The sequence below is a fragment of the Oryzias melastigma genome, linkage group LG5 (genome assembly GCF_002922805.2).
Source record: "Oryzias melastigma strain HK-1 linkage group LG5, ASM292280v2, whole genome shotgun sequence".
In the NCBI taxonomy this organism is placed as follows: Eukaryota; Metazoa; Chordata; class Actinopteri; order Beloniformes; family Adrianichthyidae; genus Oryzias; species Oryzias melastigma.
This window is the reverse complement of record NC_050516.1, coordinates 7,762,189-7,782,060: the sequence shown is the minus strand read 5'-3', so window position 1 is coordinate 7,782,060 and position 19,872 is coordinate 7,762,189. Positions and strand designations below refer to the sequence as shown.

Sequence of the window (19,872 nt, the reverse complement as noted above, 5' to 3'; positions counted from 1 at the left end):
TTGTAGACCCTTGTTCTATGGTAATCCTCTTTTTTGTTTCATGATATTGTTTCTGTAGTTATTTTAGTTATAAATTGAACAATCAGATGCTTCAATAAAAGTAGGCGGAGCCTGTAGGCAGTCACGTTCAACCTTCAAAACATTTGACAGATTTTGCGTAGTCCGCTCTTAAGTGGTAGGGATGTGGCCTTATAACAAGCTCACTCCTGATTGGTGGGAGTGGTTGCTATAGAAACTCAGAGAGACTCTGACCAATCGGTGCTCACTATTGACGACTAGTTAGCATGGCAGCATCCACATCGTAAAAAGAATTGCGATTGAATTGACTTGAATTGGTTGGAACCTAAAGTAAACCATTTTCTGGGTAATGTCACAATCACTCAGTCCAGTTTTCATGTACAGCCCATCCATCCATCCATCTGTCTTCTTGCTGCTGGAGCCTAACCCAGCCACGTCAAGGTGAAGGCAGGATACACCTGGACAGGTCGTCAGTCTGTCACAGGGCCTCAATCACACACCCATACACACTCACTTTCACACCTAGAGACAATCTAGAGTCACCTATGAACCGATGAACCTCTCGTAAAGTCAATGGTTAAATTAAAACCACAAGAAGCTTCTACTTAACGTCTCCAAAACAAGGTTTAAATATCATCTCAGTTGGTTTATTTTGATGCTCATAAGTAAATTTTAATAAAGACTAACCCATTTAACTACGGTATTTCATCCATTCCTTGTCATAGTTAGATTTACACCTTATGCTACATACACACCAGGCATGTGATACATGTTCAAGAATGCGTGTTCTTCAACACACTTTTAGCTTACGGTATTGACTAGGGGGTGTAACGGATCACAGATAATCGCTAGCAAAGGTTTGGACCACACGTGTACCACGGATCACCCCCCCTCCTCCTCCATGGCCGCTGTGTTCGTCACACGCATGATTAAAATCAGTTCTGTCCACACCGGATGCAATTGGCGTCAAATTCATGTACTGTACACCATCTTTGTTTTAACATGCATCAAAGTTATTTCTTGACGGTTATTCAAACTCAGAATCTCCCGCCGCATTTGGGAGGAGCTTTCGTCAAAAACTTTTCTTGAACTCCTCATGGAGGACGCAGATACTGCAATTTATTATGAAGAGCTGAATAAAAGCATCGGTGCATGTCTCTGTCTGGGTTCAGATCTCCTGGTCAGAGGCATTAGCTATCCCGCAGCCGCTGCTGCTTAACGTGCAACTTCGTAACGTCCACTGGTGACTGACGTGCAGTCAGAAGGCAGTATGGCAAGCCAAAGGTATCAAAAATAGCTGGGAAAAGCAGGCATGACAGCACCTCATCTGTACATGTAAATAATAATAATTATTTGAAATATTTAAATATTATAATATACACAGTTATTTTCAATAATACCATACATGTTTTTACATTTTGTTAATGTTCAAAGTTCAAGGATGTGTATATATTTATGCTTTGAAATATATGTTTTCTCAAATATGTTTTAAATCTTTTCAAAAAAGTAATTTTAGGCTTTTATCTTCTTTTTATTTCTGTTTTTTTCTTCACTTTTCACTGATGCAAAAAAATGATCTGAACTTTAACCCTAAAACTGTGACACGATCTGAACCGGGAGTTCTGTGATCCGTTACACCCCTAGTGTTGACACTGGACTGTCCCTACACTGATACTTGCACATTCACGCAAAGTTGGAAGTGGTGTAAATCAATAACAGTGCATTTTGTTTGTAGCCCAAAACTGACCTAAAGCTTTGCAAACATGGAAGGCTGAAATGCACATTTCTGCCTTTCCAGACACCTTTCATGGGAACTGGCCGCTTGAACGTGCGTTTTCCTGCGTGGTGTGAACGCAGCAGCACAGGTCAGCAGTGATTCCACTCCTGGTTTTGTCCTGCCCCTATGCGTCCCAGACCTGCTAATTGCACAGGACACGGAAACCTAAAGGGAGAGATGAATATATCATTTGTGTACGTGTGGGGTGAAGCGGATGCCAGTTGTCTAATAGCTTTCACACAAGCCTGATTGAATTAGGCGACCAGGAGGACCGCGTTCCTAATTGAATCACGAGAGTCTGTGTTGCAAACAGTACCGGCTTGTGTTCCCTGTGGAAGTGCTTAAAAGGAAGTGGGGGGCCGGGGGGGTTCAGGCTCGTCTTCACTCCTAGGAACCGACACTCCGCTTGCTGCTGCTCCGCTTTATCTGACTGTCATTTCTCAGGGTCACGCTCCATTTAGACGGAGCTGCTGAAAGCGGGGCTGTCTGCACCAACCGCATGTGCTTAAAAAGCTAAAAACATGTTGAAATCTCTTCCAAAACAATGACTGTGTATTCAAAACCCTTTGAAAGTCACCACTTTATGTGATTTTTTTTAAGCTGCACCACGGCCAAAAGAGGCTCAAAGATGTGCACGGCTCTGAGAGCCTCTTTGGACACAATGGAGCGCAGGGAAATACCAGCATCGGCGCATACACAATCCCTCTGATGCTGACCGTTTTCTCTGCTTTCAGCACTTTTTCCTGCTGTGCTCACAAATCCTATTCCCCCAGGTTTTATTCCATCTCTCCCCCCAGCAGCCTTGTCTTTCACACCTTAAACAGCACACACGCACACACATGCACAGCCCATGCCCATCTCTTTCTCCTTTGTCTCTTCTCTAAGAGTCTGTTCATTAAATAAAGCGTTTTTTTGGGGGGGGGGGCATTGAGTTCTCAAAAGACCGAATGAGGAGAAAAGGGAGGAAGGGGGGGGCTGTAGTTGCTTTAAAGCCCCAGCCTGTCGGACAAAGAGTTTCCCTGTGAGGTGCTGTGGATGAGAGGCGGTGGTAAAGGACACTCCAGAGCTACTGCTATTGCCGTTCTCCCCCTTTTCTTCATCTGCTTTACAACACATTGGAGCCGGGAGCGGCTATCAGCCAGCTGATTGTCCCGCAGCCACCTCCATGTCCAGCCAGACCTGCAGGAGATCAAATGGAAGTGCCCCCCCCCCCTTTTGGTTTGGGACCAGCTAATATATAATACATAAATAAAAACAGGATTCTGAGGTTTCCTTGCTTCAGGTTTCTTTTTAAATCTCGACGATATCCAGGAAAAAATCCGGAAAACCTTTGAAACAAAAAGCAAATTAGCTGCTATAAAAACTGACGAGCACCCTCGCACAGTGACTTCACAGCTCCTTCTGCGCTATTTCTGCTCAGTGAGTCTAGCGAAAGCCTCTAATTAAAGCTTTTATGTTGCTATATATTATTAGCAGTCATAAACATTGGCAGACACGAGCAGCTGGGGGGGTTTATGTGTGTGGGGGGCGGGTTGGTGAAGATGTTTTAAGAGGGAGAGTTAAAGTGGTGTTAAAGTTAAATCATCACCAAAAACAAAAGTGTCTGTGCGCTCGCAGGACAGAGCATCTCTCTAAGGCCGGACTGAAGAGGCTGGAAGCAGTCTGAGCAGATCTGGACCTCCTGACTCACAGTTTAGAATTCTCCTCAAACTTTTTCTCTTTAGCTCTTGTTCCTGACTCGATGGTCCATTGTCACTTCCATTTCCAAACCGGCGTTGGCGTCTCCAGAGGAGGAAGGGATGAGGCAGCTCTTCTTGATGATATTAATAGCGCCTGGGACAATAAAAGATGAACTTGAAGGATATTTGTCGTTGGAGGAAACATCTAAAAAAAAAGCTCTTAGATGTCCCATGGACGGCCGGCGAGATGATCAAACGGCTCCACTGCAGCGATCTGCAGGCGAGGAGGGGGGGATTAAAGCCTTGATGGGGTTTTTAATCACTGATCTCCATATCTCTGCTCTTCTACATCTGACACCAGCCAACTGTGTTAGCTCTTCAAATCTGTCATCTGAGTTCAACATGGAAATTCCCCACATATTTTTCCAGTCCTGTCAAAGTACACAGAAGTGCCAAAACATATCATCATGTGCCCCTTTGAACAAGCTGCTGCACTTTTGTAAAACTGGATCAGGTTTCCTTTAACTAATAAAAGTGAGTTCTCCAACTTCTTACATTTATTTAACCAACCAACCCGTCTGGTTCTACTTCTCTCTGACTGGTTATTTATTTCACTTGGACTCCTGACGTCCAGGTTTTGAGGTAATGACGTTTAATTATACTGGAGGGAAGAAGTTTGTGAGCTAAGTTAACGTCTTTTAGAGAACAAAAAACAATTGAAAGTGGTTTTAAATCTTAATAAAAGGGTTTCGCTCTCTGCCGTTATGCTGCTGAAATCTGACAGATCTCTGCTAACTCAAACCTCAGCAAAAGAACAAACATTTCAGTTAAATACACCTGGTTAGATGTGAAATTACAAACATATTAAATATTTTGATCATATTCATGCTGAGAGCTTTGTTACTAACATGTGTGTCTGCTAGCCTGCAGTAGTGGGCGGGTTTAAACTATGGCACCAAGAGGACGCTGACGGGATTTGAGCGGATAAAAGTCAAGTTTTTGTGGCATTTTTCTGATGGTTAAAGAAAAATAAGCTCAAAGTTGAATTCATGAGTAAATTGTTGTAATCAGGAGCAGATGCAAAAAGGCTGTTAGAAAAAGATTGTCTTCGTGGCATAGAACATATGCTGGACGGGGCCACAGTCTCCCTGCTCCGCCCCCTTCTGATGCTGTACAATAGATCCATGAACGTCTGTTTTCCTCGTCTGAGCTGGAATCTGGATCAGAACCGTATGGATGGATAGAAATGGCTCTGCTGACATTTTTGTTGCTCCACTTATGTTAGGTTGGGGGTGTGAGGGGCTGTAAGCTAGCAGGAGAGCGTGTAAACAGAGCTCTCAGCAGTGGGTAGGGGAAGGGAGGCGGGGTCTCTGTGCCCCAGCAGTCCCTCCCACAACTCAGAGGTGAATTTCCAGTGAACTCCTGCTGCTCTGCAGAAACTATGTCCTAGAAAACGATGCAGGTTTTTAGATTTTGCCTAAAAACTGCATCGTCATAATTAAAAGATCAACAGATGATCATAGCGGGTCTTTAAAACCGTCAGCCCAAAAACTAACGGTGAACGGTCTAGATTACAGAGAGATACACATTCGTACATTTGAAAGCAAACATTTAACTGTGATTGGCTGACAAGAAAGATGAGCCGTTTAGCCGTTGGTTGAAAGTGAAGGCCTAATGTCAGTGTGCCTGGAAGTGAGGGGGATCTTCCTTATTGGAATTGCATCAAAGCTTCACTTTTCTTCCCTGATAAATAGATGTTAGAATCACCATAACTGAGGAGTGAATCGTTCCTAATGTTTTCTTGAAAATACCACACAAAAGGTGGAAATCACTGAATGCTTCACTAAAAAACTCAAGACGTCTGAGAAATGGAAATGTGTTTGTTTTATTTAAACTCTTAACAAAAGTCACTGGCTTTCAGGAGAACAGGAAGTGAGGTCAGTGAGTTCATAAATGTCTGTTCACATCCTTCATGAAGCATCTTCAGCTTTATCGGCTTTTTGCTTCTCAAAAAACAAATAGAAACTCTCAAAAGAATATTAGACAAAGCAACACAAAACAACACATCAGTTCTGCGTTTACAGCACCTGTGACTAATGAAAATATGGTGATTCTTTTCAGTCCATGAATCACTGAGTGGACGCATTCGTCACCCCAAACCTACTCAACACCTCACACTCGATACTTTTGATCCGTGAATTCTCTGGTTGTCACTTTTACAAACGGATGGTTTGGTGTTTAGATATTTGAAGTTATTTTTGGTGCAGACTTGTTTCCATCAGTTTGATCTTCTGGAGATCTAATCCAACTACAACTGGTCCTAAACAGCTTAAGACTTCGGCACCGTTCAGCTTTCAGGGTTTCAAGAACCGACGTTCTTCAATGCGAATATTTGAGTTTACAACTTGTAAACATGTTTGTTTCTGTCAGTTTATGTCATTTCTCCGTGAATGTCAGACAGATGTGACAGTAATTATGGTTTCTGTTTAACATAATAACAAAGTGAGTTTAAGCATCTTTACTAAGAAACTAAAATTAGTGATAAATGAGAGCATTCAAAATGTAGATTTTCTTTTACTTTTTAAATGTTTTTTTAATTCTCTTAAATGTAACGCATATTTAAATATTTTGTGTCTAACGGATTCAACATGGAATGGTGAAAAGTTCAGTGAATGTAATCTGCTATAATGGCTTTTTGCTGTTGAGAGTATTAGAGGATAGTTCTGTCATGTTTGCAAACATCATGAAATATTAATGTCTCTTTCACGGAGTTAAAGCGCCATCTTTCCCCTTAATTTGGACGGCAAATTGAACGGCTAAATTAAAGAAGAAGTTGATGTTGGATGGTTTGGTGGGAGAATGTAAATCACCCAGCAGTGTTTCATCCATCTGCAGCCTCTGAATATTTAAATAGAGCCGCTCTATTAGCCGGGCATCATGCGGCTTTGTAAATACGACTCAATTATTTCCATTCATTTTCCTGTTTATGCAGATCCTGAAGTCGTTGCTCGGGTTGTTAAGCACAGTCTGCACGCTGTTACAGCTCGGAGATTTAATGTGGACAAACTCATTCGCTAAATTCCCTGCCTGAAAAATTCCCCAACACCGCCATTGCCCACCTCTCGGTCCTCGCCTTTGTTTCCATCTGGATACTCCAACCCCCCCTTTATGCTGTTTCCAACAGTGCTGTTCCTCACAAAGCCCACACTCCCATCCACGGCGCCGAGCCTCTGAGGTCCAGTTCTACACAGAGCTGCTGCCCGGGCCTCATTCACAGAACCAGAGTGGAAGCAGGAACGTCTAGGTCTCCAGTTTTCCCGCTTTCCAAAATCTCTCATCCCGTCAGTCAAGACAGGAGGGAATCACATAAAGATAAATATTTTATGGCTTAGTCTCAACTGTCTTCATGGCTGGATAGAGAGATGGAGAGAAAATGTTCATTTGATCTACGGGTGTGCTGCGGGCGACAGGCCGTAGTGAACTCTTACACAGCACTTAAGGGTGGAGTATGTGAGACGCAGGTGTGTCGTACAGATTTCTCTTTTTTCAACCCCCAAATCCTGCAGACTGCACGGAGATCCCATTAGTGCTGTTCACGTGATACGTGCACGCTCCTTGTGTGCAGTGTGACTGAGGAAATTAGACTGCGTAGTTTGTGTGGACATCCTACGGGCACCCGTGTATCTTGAGCAACGCTCTCAAGTGGTCAGTAAGGAGCTTACTAACAACTAGAGTGTAGCGTAAGGACAGCATCACCTGTACGTCATAAGCAATACTTCACCATACATTTACCAGATGAATGATAATAGTACGTTCCATTTTCATGGCGTCCCCTGAGGTGGCCGTATGAGTCTTAAGAGAACTGCAGGACGAACCAGCGCTTCCCTTAAGATGCAGCTGCTCCTTTCTACGACCCTTCACGGCCTGAAAAACCCAAAACCTGCAGCTTCTTTACAGGTCATCCCCTTTTACAGATGTATGTGCCTTAAGCTGCATTCACAATAATCGTTAATCTGCGTGAGGAGCGTCCAGATTCAAGTCAATGTACAGACACAATCAGAGGTTCTGCAGCGTCAGGCGAGGCGCTATGGTCTGGCAGCGATGCATTTTGCTGCACAATTAATAAAATTGTTCCTCTAACTTTATTCATATTTTCCCTCCTTGAACTAATTCAGGACAGCAAGTCATCAAACTGGGCCACAGAGAGACAGAAGTACTGCTGAAAGCGCCATCACTCAGACACAGCTCCTGCAGTCGATGGTGAAGCTCATCGTACTGATAGTTTCTGAATGATGTCATGAATCCAGACATGGAGACAGGATTACTGATGCTGATCACTGATCAATCTGATCTGTATCTTCCATGCATTAGATATGAGATATACAGTCAGTGCTTCCCTGTAGTGATGAGGCTAATCCCTTTAGGTGGTAGCTCCTCCCACATGTGTCTAGAGCATCATGACATGACGTTTATTGTTAGCTTTCTGTTGAAGCGTTATGGAAACACCTGTCTGTTCGAGGTGCAGGTGAGGCTGCACGCCTGCTACGTTTCCATATGAGTTTGTTGCTCTTCATACGTGTCCATTAAGCCATGCTCTCTGTAAAGTTGTGGTCTGGAAGGTGTTGGCAGATTTTCAGCTTAAAGCGAAGCGTCTTTATAACAAAACAGCAGAAATGGGCCTGCTCTAATTCTGTCGTTTGACCTCTTTTGCACAGATGTTGCAGCTGCAGGAATTCTCATATTCCAGATGTTAGAGCTTAGCTGGAGCAGCCTCTGAAAGGAAAAAAAAAGATACAAATGATGTTTATTTATTCTTGGAGAAATTTATGAGCAATTTTGTTCAAATGCCCAACTCACTGTGCAGGAGAAACCAATATATTTTCGAAATTCTCACTTTGACTCAGTGTTGTGTTTAAAAATAGTGAGATCCATATGAGAAGGAGCGGCTAGCGGAGCTTCCTTCCTCAGCAGGGCACCGAAAGACCTGAAGGGCTTTATCTTCAGAGAAGCAGCAGGTCTCTGGTGTGACTTTCTGCTTACTGTACTTCCAACACCTCTGGACTTTCTTCTCCATCGCTGGGGCAGGTGGGAGCTGCATTACCTGAAGCCAAACCACAAATCTTTTTCCTTTCTTCTTCTTTTTGGCCCGAGATTAAAGAACAGCACTTGACATGTTGTAGGTGCAAATGCCCCAGAACATTTATTTCACTTATTTATATTTTTCTACGGAGTCGTCCCGAGCCGAAGCGAGTCTGTGAGAGGATTTCACAGACGGCTCTCATTTAATTTGTTTATCAGAGGTGAATGACGCCTTTGTGACGCACGGATTGTTGCTGCTGTGGACAGCAGGAGACTCCTGCACACAATCACAGGCCCTGATGTCAAATCTAGTGGCTGATGCACCCCTCAGCTCAGTGATAGATCTGATTATTCACTTCAGAAAAAAAAAAAAAAATCGAACATTTTTAAAGAAACAGAAAGTGAGACGTTTCAGTTGAGAAGTGAAGATTTTAAAGCAAACGAGTGATGTGTTGCAGTGTTTGCAGAAAAGAAAACAGCTAAATCTGTTGTGTGTCCACATGTTGGACCACAGTTATGTTTTTTTTATCATATGGATACTAAATTATGAGCCAAAGAATCTCATGAAATGCTGAATGAAATAAAAAAACAGAATGCTGCATCTCAAAAAATATGTTTTTATTCCAAAAAGAATCATCAATCACCTCGTTATTACACATTCAAGAGATTTTAGCAGTTGTTTTTACTTCTTTCTGCTTTACAAGCTTTTCTCTAAATCAGGACAGTCGAGAATTGTTTTTGTCTCATTAACGATCTAGAAAGAATAAAATTGTTATGAAAATGAGTCCAAATCCTTTTGCTCCAAAAATTTGACCGTTGAAAAGCTTGATTTAAGACTCAAACTAATGGCTTGATTTAAAGAGTATTTAACCCTTTAACACCTGAGGCTTAAACACAAACTCTTAAGCGTATTGTAACTTTTCAACCATTAACACAATCAACATATTCCAGTAGATTCTGATTTTTTGCTTTTCTCCTACAGAATCTGCTGGAATTACGTTGATCGTGTTAACGGTTAAAACGTTACATTAAATCAAAGAACATAAACACTGGAGCTCCGGTGTTAAAGGGTTACATGCATTTATTGAACAGAATTACTTCATAAGATGGAGAAAACTTTTAAATCTCTCAGTTTTTGACAGTGAACTGAAGATATTAGGATTTATTAAGATGGCCGACTTACTAAGATTCTCATTTTGATCACATTTTATTCTAAAATGAGTCACTTCCACTTATTACAAAAATATAAAACAATCAGGTTCATAGAAACTATAAAACTACAAACTATTTGTTGAGAACTATGAAAAAAAAACGTCCTATTTGTTTGCATAACATTCACTTGAAAGTAAAAGTCAACTTTTTATCTTCTTTTCCTTTTTTGAATGTTTGTGCTAAAATCATCTAGTTTTTGATTTCTTATGTAAGATTTCTTGGTAAGTAACGATGGCTTGCTGCATGGACAGATCATTTTACTACTTTCTATCAAGTAGAAGTGCAGGGAAAAATCAATTTGATGATATTTCACAATATTTATTTTGGCGATACTTTGATTTAAATGCTGACAAGACGATATTTAAGCGTCTTACTTTTGTTTTCCACCTCTGACCACTAGTTGGCAGCACACTGAGCCAATTTGAGCAGCTCTACACAAAAACAATGTCAACAAGATCTTGCTAGAACCAGCTTGTGTTAAAAGTTCAGTCAACCTCGCCGTTTTCGTTATCAAACATGTACTACTTAGTTTTTATTTGGGATGAGTACTAAGCTGTTGCTGCCAGTATCAGTGGCAGTGCTTAACCTTGTGATCACTTACTAATAATGAATGTTATCATTATATTAAAATGAAATACACATCAAAATTCATATAGAGCTTTTTTCTAAGTCATACAAAAAGTGAAAAAGATTTTCTGGTACAGTCTTGGGATATATCATGATACAGCTCATATCGTGATACGTATCACATCGTGAGACATGTATCAGTATAGGTTTCGTGTCGCTATTACACACTTCTGCTTTCTTGGGATTTTCTTCCTGACATTAATGTTCTCTTACTATTTTTAGGCTACATTTTTTTTCTGTGTAAGTTGTTAATATTCTGAAAGAGCTGCTTCGAAAACTGAGCTTGTTTCAAAGAAAAATACTCTTATTTTCTATCTTTTAAGAACATGATCTTATTGAGAATGTTTTACAATCATGAACTTAGTTTGAAAAAAAAATGTCTGACAATAAAACAATAAATCTTGGAACAATCATTCTTCTTACTGTTTTGTAGTTATTCCTAAAGAATTCGACTTCTTTCCAGGAGTGGTGTTTGTGCAGTGCAGTAAACTCGGTTTCCTTGTGTCTTCTTCCAGCCTGCCCCTCGGGGTTCTTCAAGTCCACTCAGGGGGATCAGCTCTGCCTGCAGTGCCCCATCAACAGCCGCACCACCAGCGAAGGCGCCATCAACTGCGTTTGCCGCAATGGATATTACCGCACCGACTCTGATCCTCTCCAGATGCCCTGCACCAGTACGTGTACAGCCAAAACCGTTGGTCTTTGAAATCACAGCAGTCAGAAGAGAGGAGTCCGCGCTTCAGCTCCACAGATATGAACGTTACGGCACGCATGCATTTCACGCTGACGGGCAGAGAGCCCCGAGATCAAAGAACAGTGGCGGTCTGTGCGGCTCCAGACAGAGGAGGCCTGTCAGAGCAGAGCCGTCCTCACACAAACGTCTGCGGACGTGACCTGACAGACAAGCCTCAGCTGCCCTCCTTCAACATCACACGGCTCCTTCTCCAAACCTGACCCGGGGTTACTGGGCCGGGCCGCCGGGCCGTGTAGGGGTCAGCCTCCTAGAATGGGCTCAGGCAAAACTCTCTCTTGTCATGCCAATGAGGCTGATCAAATTAGAATTTGAATTTGAGGTGGAGGGAAAAGAAAAAGAGGAGGACGGTTTGAGCAAAGTGAGCAGAGGAGGGGCGAAGCCTGAAAGAGAGACACAGAATGAGCTGAGGAAGGAATGCGAGCGAGCGCGAGGGAAAGCGGTGCGTGCACGCCAGGATCCGTGCGGGGCCACAGAAAAAGCCCCTTTCAGGGTTTCACTGTTTTTTCCTCCTTCTCGCACTCTGCCGGTTGAAAGGGTGAGAGGAGGGAAAAGATTTGATGGTCTTCAACAAAGGAGATTTGCATAAACCCGGCTCTGGGAGCTGAGCAGCTGTTGTGAATGAGAAAGCAACAGCGTCACGTCAGCCGCATGAAGCGCAGCAGGGCCCTGTCTGATTAAAGCAAGACAACGGGCCCATCAGAGAGGCCCACCAGCTAATGGAAGGGATATTAGTGATGCCAAGGAGGAGTTATGTTTCGGAGCCGTACCAAAAAGGGCCCTAAAGTGGGCTTTCTTCCAGCGCTAGAGCTCTGGTAATTGCTGCCTTTTAGGAGGACGCTAAATTAGAAGTGATCGATTCAGATTTGGGATGTTGTGGGCGGAGAAGATTTGCTTATCTCATTAGTCCCGGAAGATACCACTGCCATAATGAGGTGGTAAAAAAACACATCTTCCTGTTTGTTTGTTTGTTTGTTTGTGCTGTCAGTCATCATGCGCCGTGTGGGACGTTTCCTGAGCTGCTCAGGACGGGCCAATAGGAGGCACAGTGGGTCTCTCAGCTGCAGTAACTCCATCCGGCCCGCATGAGAAAACAGCCGAGAAGGAACGCTAAGAAAACACTCAACAAAGTGGACATCAGCCTGAAAATGAGAGTGTAAATGGGCGACCCGAGGGAAGAGGCGCTGCCAGCCTGGAATGCAGTCAGCTCACAGAGGCTATAGTGTCACAGCCATTTTGTGGATTTCCTCCCCCCATGCGGGGGGGTTGTGTAAGCAGACATAGTAATTATGCCCTTCACACCATCAAGGGCATGGCACATCTTCCATCATAAAATGACTTCCATGCTGTCCTTGGGGTTACAGCTTATTTAGGTTAGACATCTTTAAACGCTCCTCTCCTTTTCATTTTTTTTTTTTTTTTACTTTTTAGCCAAACTAAACTAAACCAATCCTCCAGTTTGAGGTAAAGAAATACACACCGACGGGTCCAAAACTAACATGCGCCTCCCTTTGCAGGTATCCTGATGAATGTCACCCAGCATAAAGGCCTTAAACCTTCAAAATAAAAGCCTCACGCTTGTTTAGAGTGATAGTCAACATAATAAACAATCACATTTGTTTCAACATTAAAAGATAAAGAAAAACTGATTAAATGGATTTTTCTGAACTAACAAATAGAGTGAAACATCATGATTCTTCATTTGGCGATTGTTTGCATTGATTTAAAATGCTACCAAAACGATATTTCATTAATTATTTAGAAGCAAACATGTGCTTCAGTGTCTTACGCTTGATTTTCAAATAAACCCCCGAGCGCTAGGCGGGAACAGCTTAGTTCCAAATGCCTATTGTGGTTCTTTATATCTCATGTAAGAATAAGTGAGAATGTTAAAAAACATAATTCTTAAATAAATAAATAAATAAACCATAATTTTTCTTTGTTAAAACCAACTTTTTCATGAAATACAGTTGCAGTCCTTAATGTTCTGATTATTAAATTAAATGTATTTTACAATTTTATTTATGTAAAAAAAATATTATTTTTCAGTTTTTTTCTAAGTCACAATCTTTAAAAAAACAAAAATTAAAATATTGACTAGTACTGTCTTGGAAAATAATTTGACACATATTGTATCATGAAACAAGTATCGGGATACGTATCGTATCACCAGACTCTTGCTAGTACACATCAATACAAACAAAGTGCTAAACAAAAATATGACAAAATGTGTTAAAATATGACAAAAGGCATTATCTTAAAAAAAAGAAACTTTTTTTTAATTTGTTATTATTTAGGATTTGTGTGTAATTAGAAAAAAAATTGGACTTTTTCACATAACAGATGTACAAATAGATTTATCACTGAGTCATCTCTTTGGACTTTTAATTGTATTACTTTTATTATTGTATTTTAATCAATTGAATTATTTCTTCTATCATTTTTTTTTTATTTTATTTTATTCTGCTTTTCATCTTGTTTGTGGTTTTGTCAGAGGAAAACCCCTTGGGGGGGCTGTAGGACCCAAAATGCAGGAAAATGGGTTTAGTAGCAGAAACTTCAACATTAGATAATAACCGTAAAGATCACAACATACTGTCGGGCGATAAGATATGTATCGCGATACACATGTCATGATACAATACGCATCCCGATTTATCCCAAGACTGTACCAGACATTATTTCACTTATTTTTATTATTACATAAGAATTATCAGAATATTGATTGATTTTTCACAAAAGTAAAATAGTAAAATACATGTTATTTAATGATTAGAACAGTAAACACTGCAAATGTAGCTCTTAAACATGTCGGTTTAACCAAAGGAAGTACATGGTGCTCTTATTCTGGTAATTTAAGAAATGTTTAGGTAGAAAACAAAACTTCATGTTTACCTTAAAACAAATAATTAAATTCAGATTCAGATTATTTTAAATCGATACTAGTAGAACAGAATAAAGTCCATTCATCCATCCATCCATCCATCCATCCATCCATCTATTCACCCATCCATCCATCCGTCCGTCCGTCCATCTATTATTGTATCCATGCATCCGGTCCTAATTCAAAGGAAACAGCAGAATTTGCAAACATGTCAGATGTCAACATCTTATTGTGAAAAACCTCAAAGATAAAAACCTCCAAAGCCAAAAAAGAGATACCTGCAGTTAACGTTAGGATGAGTGTTGACCAAACTGTTCTGAGAAGTTACAAAGAGGGACCAGAACCAGCTCGTTTTTAGAGACCAGTCTCACTTTAGATCTGGAAAGTCTGAAGAAAGCGAGGATGTTTAGGAGCTGGTGCTCGGAGGGAAGAAGGATTTTACTGTAATGCGATACAGACCTGGATCCATTATTCATGTGGTCACTTTGCATTTGGCTCCAAACTCCAGACGTGGAGACGGAGAAACCGTTTGATTGTTTGCTCCGAGACAGATCCTGTAAGAAAGGCACACATAAAAGACGCCTCGGACAAATATTTGTAAATGTTTACTTGTTGTTTGTTTTCGCTCTCTTATGTTTTATTTATTGTTTGCATTTTTGGGGGGATTTATCTGGATTTCTTTTTGCCAAATGTTTGGCAAACATGCAGCATCTCTGCACTTAGATGCAGAGCGAGTTAATGAAAATGATTCCAGTCTGAACTAGAACCTGAACCTTAACTTGAACCCGAACCTGAACCTGAACCTTTTTTTCTGCAGCCGTCCCCTCAGCTCCACAGGCCGTGATCTCCAGCGTGAACGAGACCTCTGTGATGCTGGAGTGGATGTCTCCTCGGGATTCTGGGGGCCGAGAGGACGTCGTCTACAACATCATCTGCAAGAGCTGCGGCGGAGGCCGGGGAGGGTGCACCCGCTGCGGTGACAACGTTCAGTTTTTGCCCCGTCAGCTGGGCCTGACAGAAAGCCGGGTCTACATCAGTGACCTGCTGGCCCACACGCAGTACACGTTTGAGGTGCAGGCTGTCAACGGGGTGTCAGACCAGAGCCCCTACTCCCCCCAGTACGCCTCAGTCAACATCACCACCAACCAGGCCGGTAAGTGGACCCATCTGTCCCTTCCTTCCTCTGTGGCTGAGCTGAAGCGTTTTCATGAAGCTCCGGTCTGCTTCTTGTCCTTCGCTGTGAGGGGACGTATGCAGATCGAAGGCCATAAAATGGAGAGCAGAGCTTTGCTGATGATGTGACAGAATGTGATGGCCTGCTGGTCTTTACGGTGTGACCTCATCATCATGCTTCCCCGGCTGAGGAGCTGAGAGCTGTATAGCAGCTGTCTCCCCACTTTATTTTCTGCTCACCGGTGACTGCTGTCCGTATACTGTAGAGGCAGAAACTCTCACAGCTGCACCGCAACACCTTCAAACCTGGAAACATGAAAACTCAGGTTTTTATGTTCATGTTTCTGCATTTCAGGTTGGTATTTCTACAGTATAATTAGTTAATTCACATAAAACTATTTTTTTGATGTTTGAATTAGTAATGTAATGATCTGGCCAGATCACCTCATTTCAGACTATTGAAATCAGATGTTGCATCCCGATCAGGGAACTTATATATTTTATCCTCATTATTATGATCATTTGTATTTCAGTCTTATTATTACAAATAAATACTCTAGAAGTCTGCAAATCATAAACAAATCCCAACATTTAATTACCATAAAACAAAGCAGAATACGACAGTAGTTTGAGCAGGAGGTGTAGAAAAACAGTTCAGTAAAGTTAGCGAGATTCACAGATTCAGACTTCCAAGCTCAATAACTCTTTTAATAAACATTAAAATGGACAGCAAGTGTCTTTATCGGTTCATCCAAACACAAAGACGTATGAAGGCATTTTAAAAGTATTTTTTTTCTTAATGAGAATTGAGAAGGCTGCCAATAGACCGTCTATAAAGTGCAAACTCCAGGTAAAAGTGTTAAAAAGAAAAAATTCTATGATCTTTCTAAAACAACTGAAACAAGTAAATGGTTGCATTGATATGAGCTGGTCATAAACAGTCATTAAAGAATAAAATATTGAAAAAAACACATTTTTAAGATTTTTTAATGGAGACATGAATCACAAGTGATCAAAATGTTTACTAGTTCTGAAGATCCTTATTCTCAACTACCTTTTCTAGTTAGTAGTTACACTATTTCACACAAGTGGTCTGTTTAAGTGTTAAATAATAAAAGAAAGTTAAAAAATAAAAATCAGGAAAATACGGATCTCTTCACTTAATTTGTTCATTTTTTTAACATCAGATGTGAACTCTGTATCGGTGGATTCTCAAAATCAAATAACTCAAAATCATCCAAAAAAAATCTGCTCCTCCCTGGTCTGAACGAATCTCTCTTTTTCTGCGCCGACTGATGAGCATCCTTCATCCGCCCGCTCTTCCTCTTTGCATCCTCTCTGCGACTTCATCAAGTGCTTGTTATTCCTAATGGTCAATTCTCCTGCTCCGAAAGCTCCTTTACAAGCCCGCGTTACCTGAAGTATGTTGTCGGCCTGTTTTCCTCTTTTTTTGTGAGTTTATTGGGTTTGGGTTCTAAGTGCATTACCGAATGTCCAGACGTCTGCACCGAATCAGTCAAACAGGAACTGACCGCAAACCTGATGAAGACACTTAACGGAGGAAATGTATTCCTTTAAATTGCCCCATTGTTGTGTATTTCCATGTTTACGGAGATCTGTTTAAAAATGCCATAAAATGCTCAGTGCCGATGCTGGGGCAGAACTGGGGGCTTTTATTTGCAGCCTGACCTCTTTTTATTGTCTGTTTTGATTTGAGTCACTGGTGTGGTGGGTTAATGAGGGCCTGTGAGTGCAGTTAAGCGTTGTAATGAGGCCCCTGCCCCATTCCAACTCGCTGGGCCACAATAAGGGCCGCCACCCCAAGCTTTGGCTTCTCCGCCGCTCCCGCTGAGGGGTCCCGGCAAAAATTGGGGGGCTCTGCACCCTCTCCACTGAAGAGCCCGTCACTTTGCATTAGGCGGCGGGAGCTCCCGTCAGCGGAAGCTGTGAAAAGAGCTCAACTCTTGCTCCCCTCCGCGCCGCGTTCCCACCTTCCCCCATCGCCCCGCCGGCTTTCAGGACCGCAGAGTTTTGCGGTGCAGAACGCTACAGGGTTGGGGTCACCGGGACTGGGAGCCAATAATTGCATCTGGTTTGTGAGGCCTGGAGGTTACATAAACATCATGTCATCGTTGATTACCTCGGGCGGTTCTTGTGCCTCCTCCCTCAGAGAGAATGGGAGTCAGAGAGCGTCCAAACATGCGTCCGTGTTAACATATGTACAGCAGCAAACACAGCTTTACATTTAAAGTGGGTGGCATGAAAGCAGGGCTTATTTCATGTGTGGGTGGCTGCTTCCTCAGCTGTGACTTGTTGGTGTGAAGGGTGTTTTGGGGGGGGGCTGGATTGAGAGGAAAATTCTCACTGTCTACACCCAATCATGCAGACATCTCCACCTTTAATACCCAAAGGCTTGTCCGTCTTCTGCGTCGATGCTCTGCGATTAGGAGCATAATTGCTGTGGAAAGTGGGATGCTTGATCACACACTGTAAAGCCACACAGAAACAAGTGTTGGGCTGAAAAGCCTTTCAGTTTGTTTAGTAGGCTCAGGACAGATTCTCCAGAACCTCCAACGCTCAGAACATGCAGACCTCCGAACTGTGACTGGTTTTCTACAATGCATTCAGGTCAGACATCCTGGCCTTGGTCTGTCTGTAAAAAGCTACTTTAACCTGATTTAAAAAGAGATTCAGGAGCTGCATATCTGATGCTGTGTCTTAGACGAAACCCTCGGCAGTGAAAATTGTGTTTTTGGTGTTTTTACATGTTCTATGGAGGACATACAGTATATAAAGAAATTTAAGATACAAATTCCATTTCTGGCTAGCGCCAGGCTTCAAGCTCACTGCTCCGCTCCATTCTGATGCATCCTCATCTTTGTTTTCCTTGTCTGAGCTGGAAACTGGATCTAAACTGTACAGCTGATAGTTCTGATACTGATCATCATTTTAGTTGCACCGCTAATGTTAGGTTGGGGGTGAGAGCCAGCAGGAGAGAGTGTAAACAAAGAGATGATGGGAAATGAGGGACTAATCAGAGGTGAATTCCTACTAAACTCCTGCTGCCCTGCAGAAACTATGTTCTAGAAAATGACAGGTTTTGATTTTGTCAAAAACGGCATCATCATAATTAAAAGACCACTGGGAGCACTTTAAAATAGATCAGGAGATGATCGGAGTGGAACGTCGTGAGAAATAAGACCCATCAGACATTATCAAATGTTTCTCTTTCCAAAGCTGCAGGTTAAAATGAGGTTGTTATCACTTATATACCACTTTAAAAAACCTTTCAGTGTACCAAAATGCTTCACAGTAAAAGAAAAAAGAAAGTTTAAAAATAGGCAAATTAAGAAAAAAAAATGAAAAACAGTCAACAATTACAAAACCAGTCTACAGTCAAATACAAAAAACATAAATACGAAAACAATAAAACACATTTAAAAAAGGCCACTGACCTGTTAAAAGCGATTCTAAAAAGGTGTGTTTTTAAATAACATTTAAACTGTTAAAGTATCTGTCACCTCAGCGCTTCTGTGGTGACCTTCACACATCAAGCAGATATCGGATAGCAGACCTTAAAACTCTAGGATGGCTGCGGACAGTTAAAGGCTCAGTTAAGTAAACTGGGAAGAGACCATGAAGAGCCTTAAAAACAAACAGCAAACGTTTATGCTGAATTCTAAAATGAACCAGGACCCTGGAGAACTGAAGGTTTTCCAGTCCACTTTTCAACCGTCTGCCCTTTTCTTTTTTTAGATTCTAACATCAACTGAAAATGATGAATGAATTGAAATGTGATAGGTTCATGATAAGGATGAAAATACACGTTTTGGTACTAACAGCCTCCAGCTTTAGGTATTTATTCTTGTTTTCATCGATGAAAAGATGAAGAAAAAACTGGAAATCCTAGAAAAAAAAACCTGGCTAAGCCAGTCTTTGTGTTAAACTCACTTGAGCAGCCTGTAATTATATTGATTTCCTTTTAAAGGTTATTGTATGTCTCTACCACATGGAGTCCTAACGTCTTTCATCCTACGTTGTTAGGATCTGTAGGGGATAACGTTAAACTTTTTCCAGTTAAGCCTTATTCACGTGCACTTGTTAAGGTGTTGTAGTTCTCTTGAAGCTCGTATGACCACCTCGAGGGACGTCATAACAATGAAACGTATTGTTGTGCGTGTGGTTGGTGTATCGTGAAGTATTCGTAAAGATAATGGATGCTCCACACACCTATGACAAACGAGTGATGCTGTGTAGACTATTTCTGCACGCCACACTCTAGTTGGTTCCTTACTGACCATATGCAAATGCTGCACACGAGGCTCAGGCGTGCACGTGAAACTGAAGTACGTGTAGAATCCGCACAAGCTACTCTCTGACTGTCTCATTTCTAACAGTCAGTCTGTAGCGAGGAGCGCGCATGTGTCCCTTACTTAACCGTAAGTGTTCACTATTATCTGTTGCCCGCAGCACGCTCATAGAAAAAAAGTGCATGAACATTTTTGATATTTCCTGTGGACCACCTGTGAGCCTCGTTTACTCATTTTTCACCCGTATCCAGCTGCGAGGACAGTAGAGACTAAGGCTTTAATTAGTAACAATACATTTGTTTCCTTAAGTTTTAGAATCAAAAGACAAATTGATAATGATCTCTTTCTCAAACACAAGGAGCTGG

At 41.7% G+C, this 19,872-nt stretch overlaps 1 protein-coding gene across 4 annotated transcripts in view; it reads left to right on the top strand.

Moving 5' to 3' along the window:
- ephb2b (eph receptor B2b) overlaps positions 1–19,872 on the top strand; it is a 172,765-nt gene that overhangs the window by 113,836 nt on the left and 39,057 nt on the right. For all 4 annotated transcript variants that reach the window (XM_024269806.2, XM_024269804.2, XM_024269805.2 and 1 more), the window contains exons 4-5: positions 10,908–11,063; positions 14,842–15,177. In XM_024269806.2, the coding sequence (XP_024125574.1) occupies positions 10,908–11,063; positions 14,842–15,177 (492 nt within the window). The remainder of the gene's footprint in view (positions 1–10,907; positions 11,064–14,841; positions 15,178–19,872) is intronic.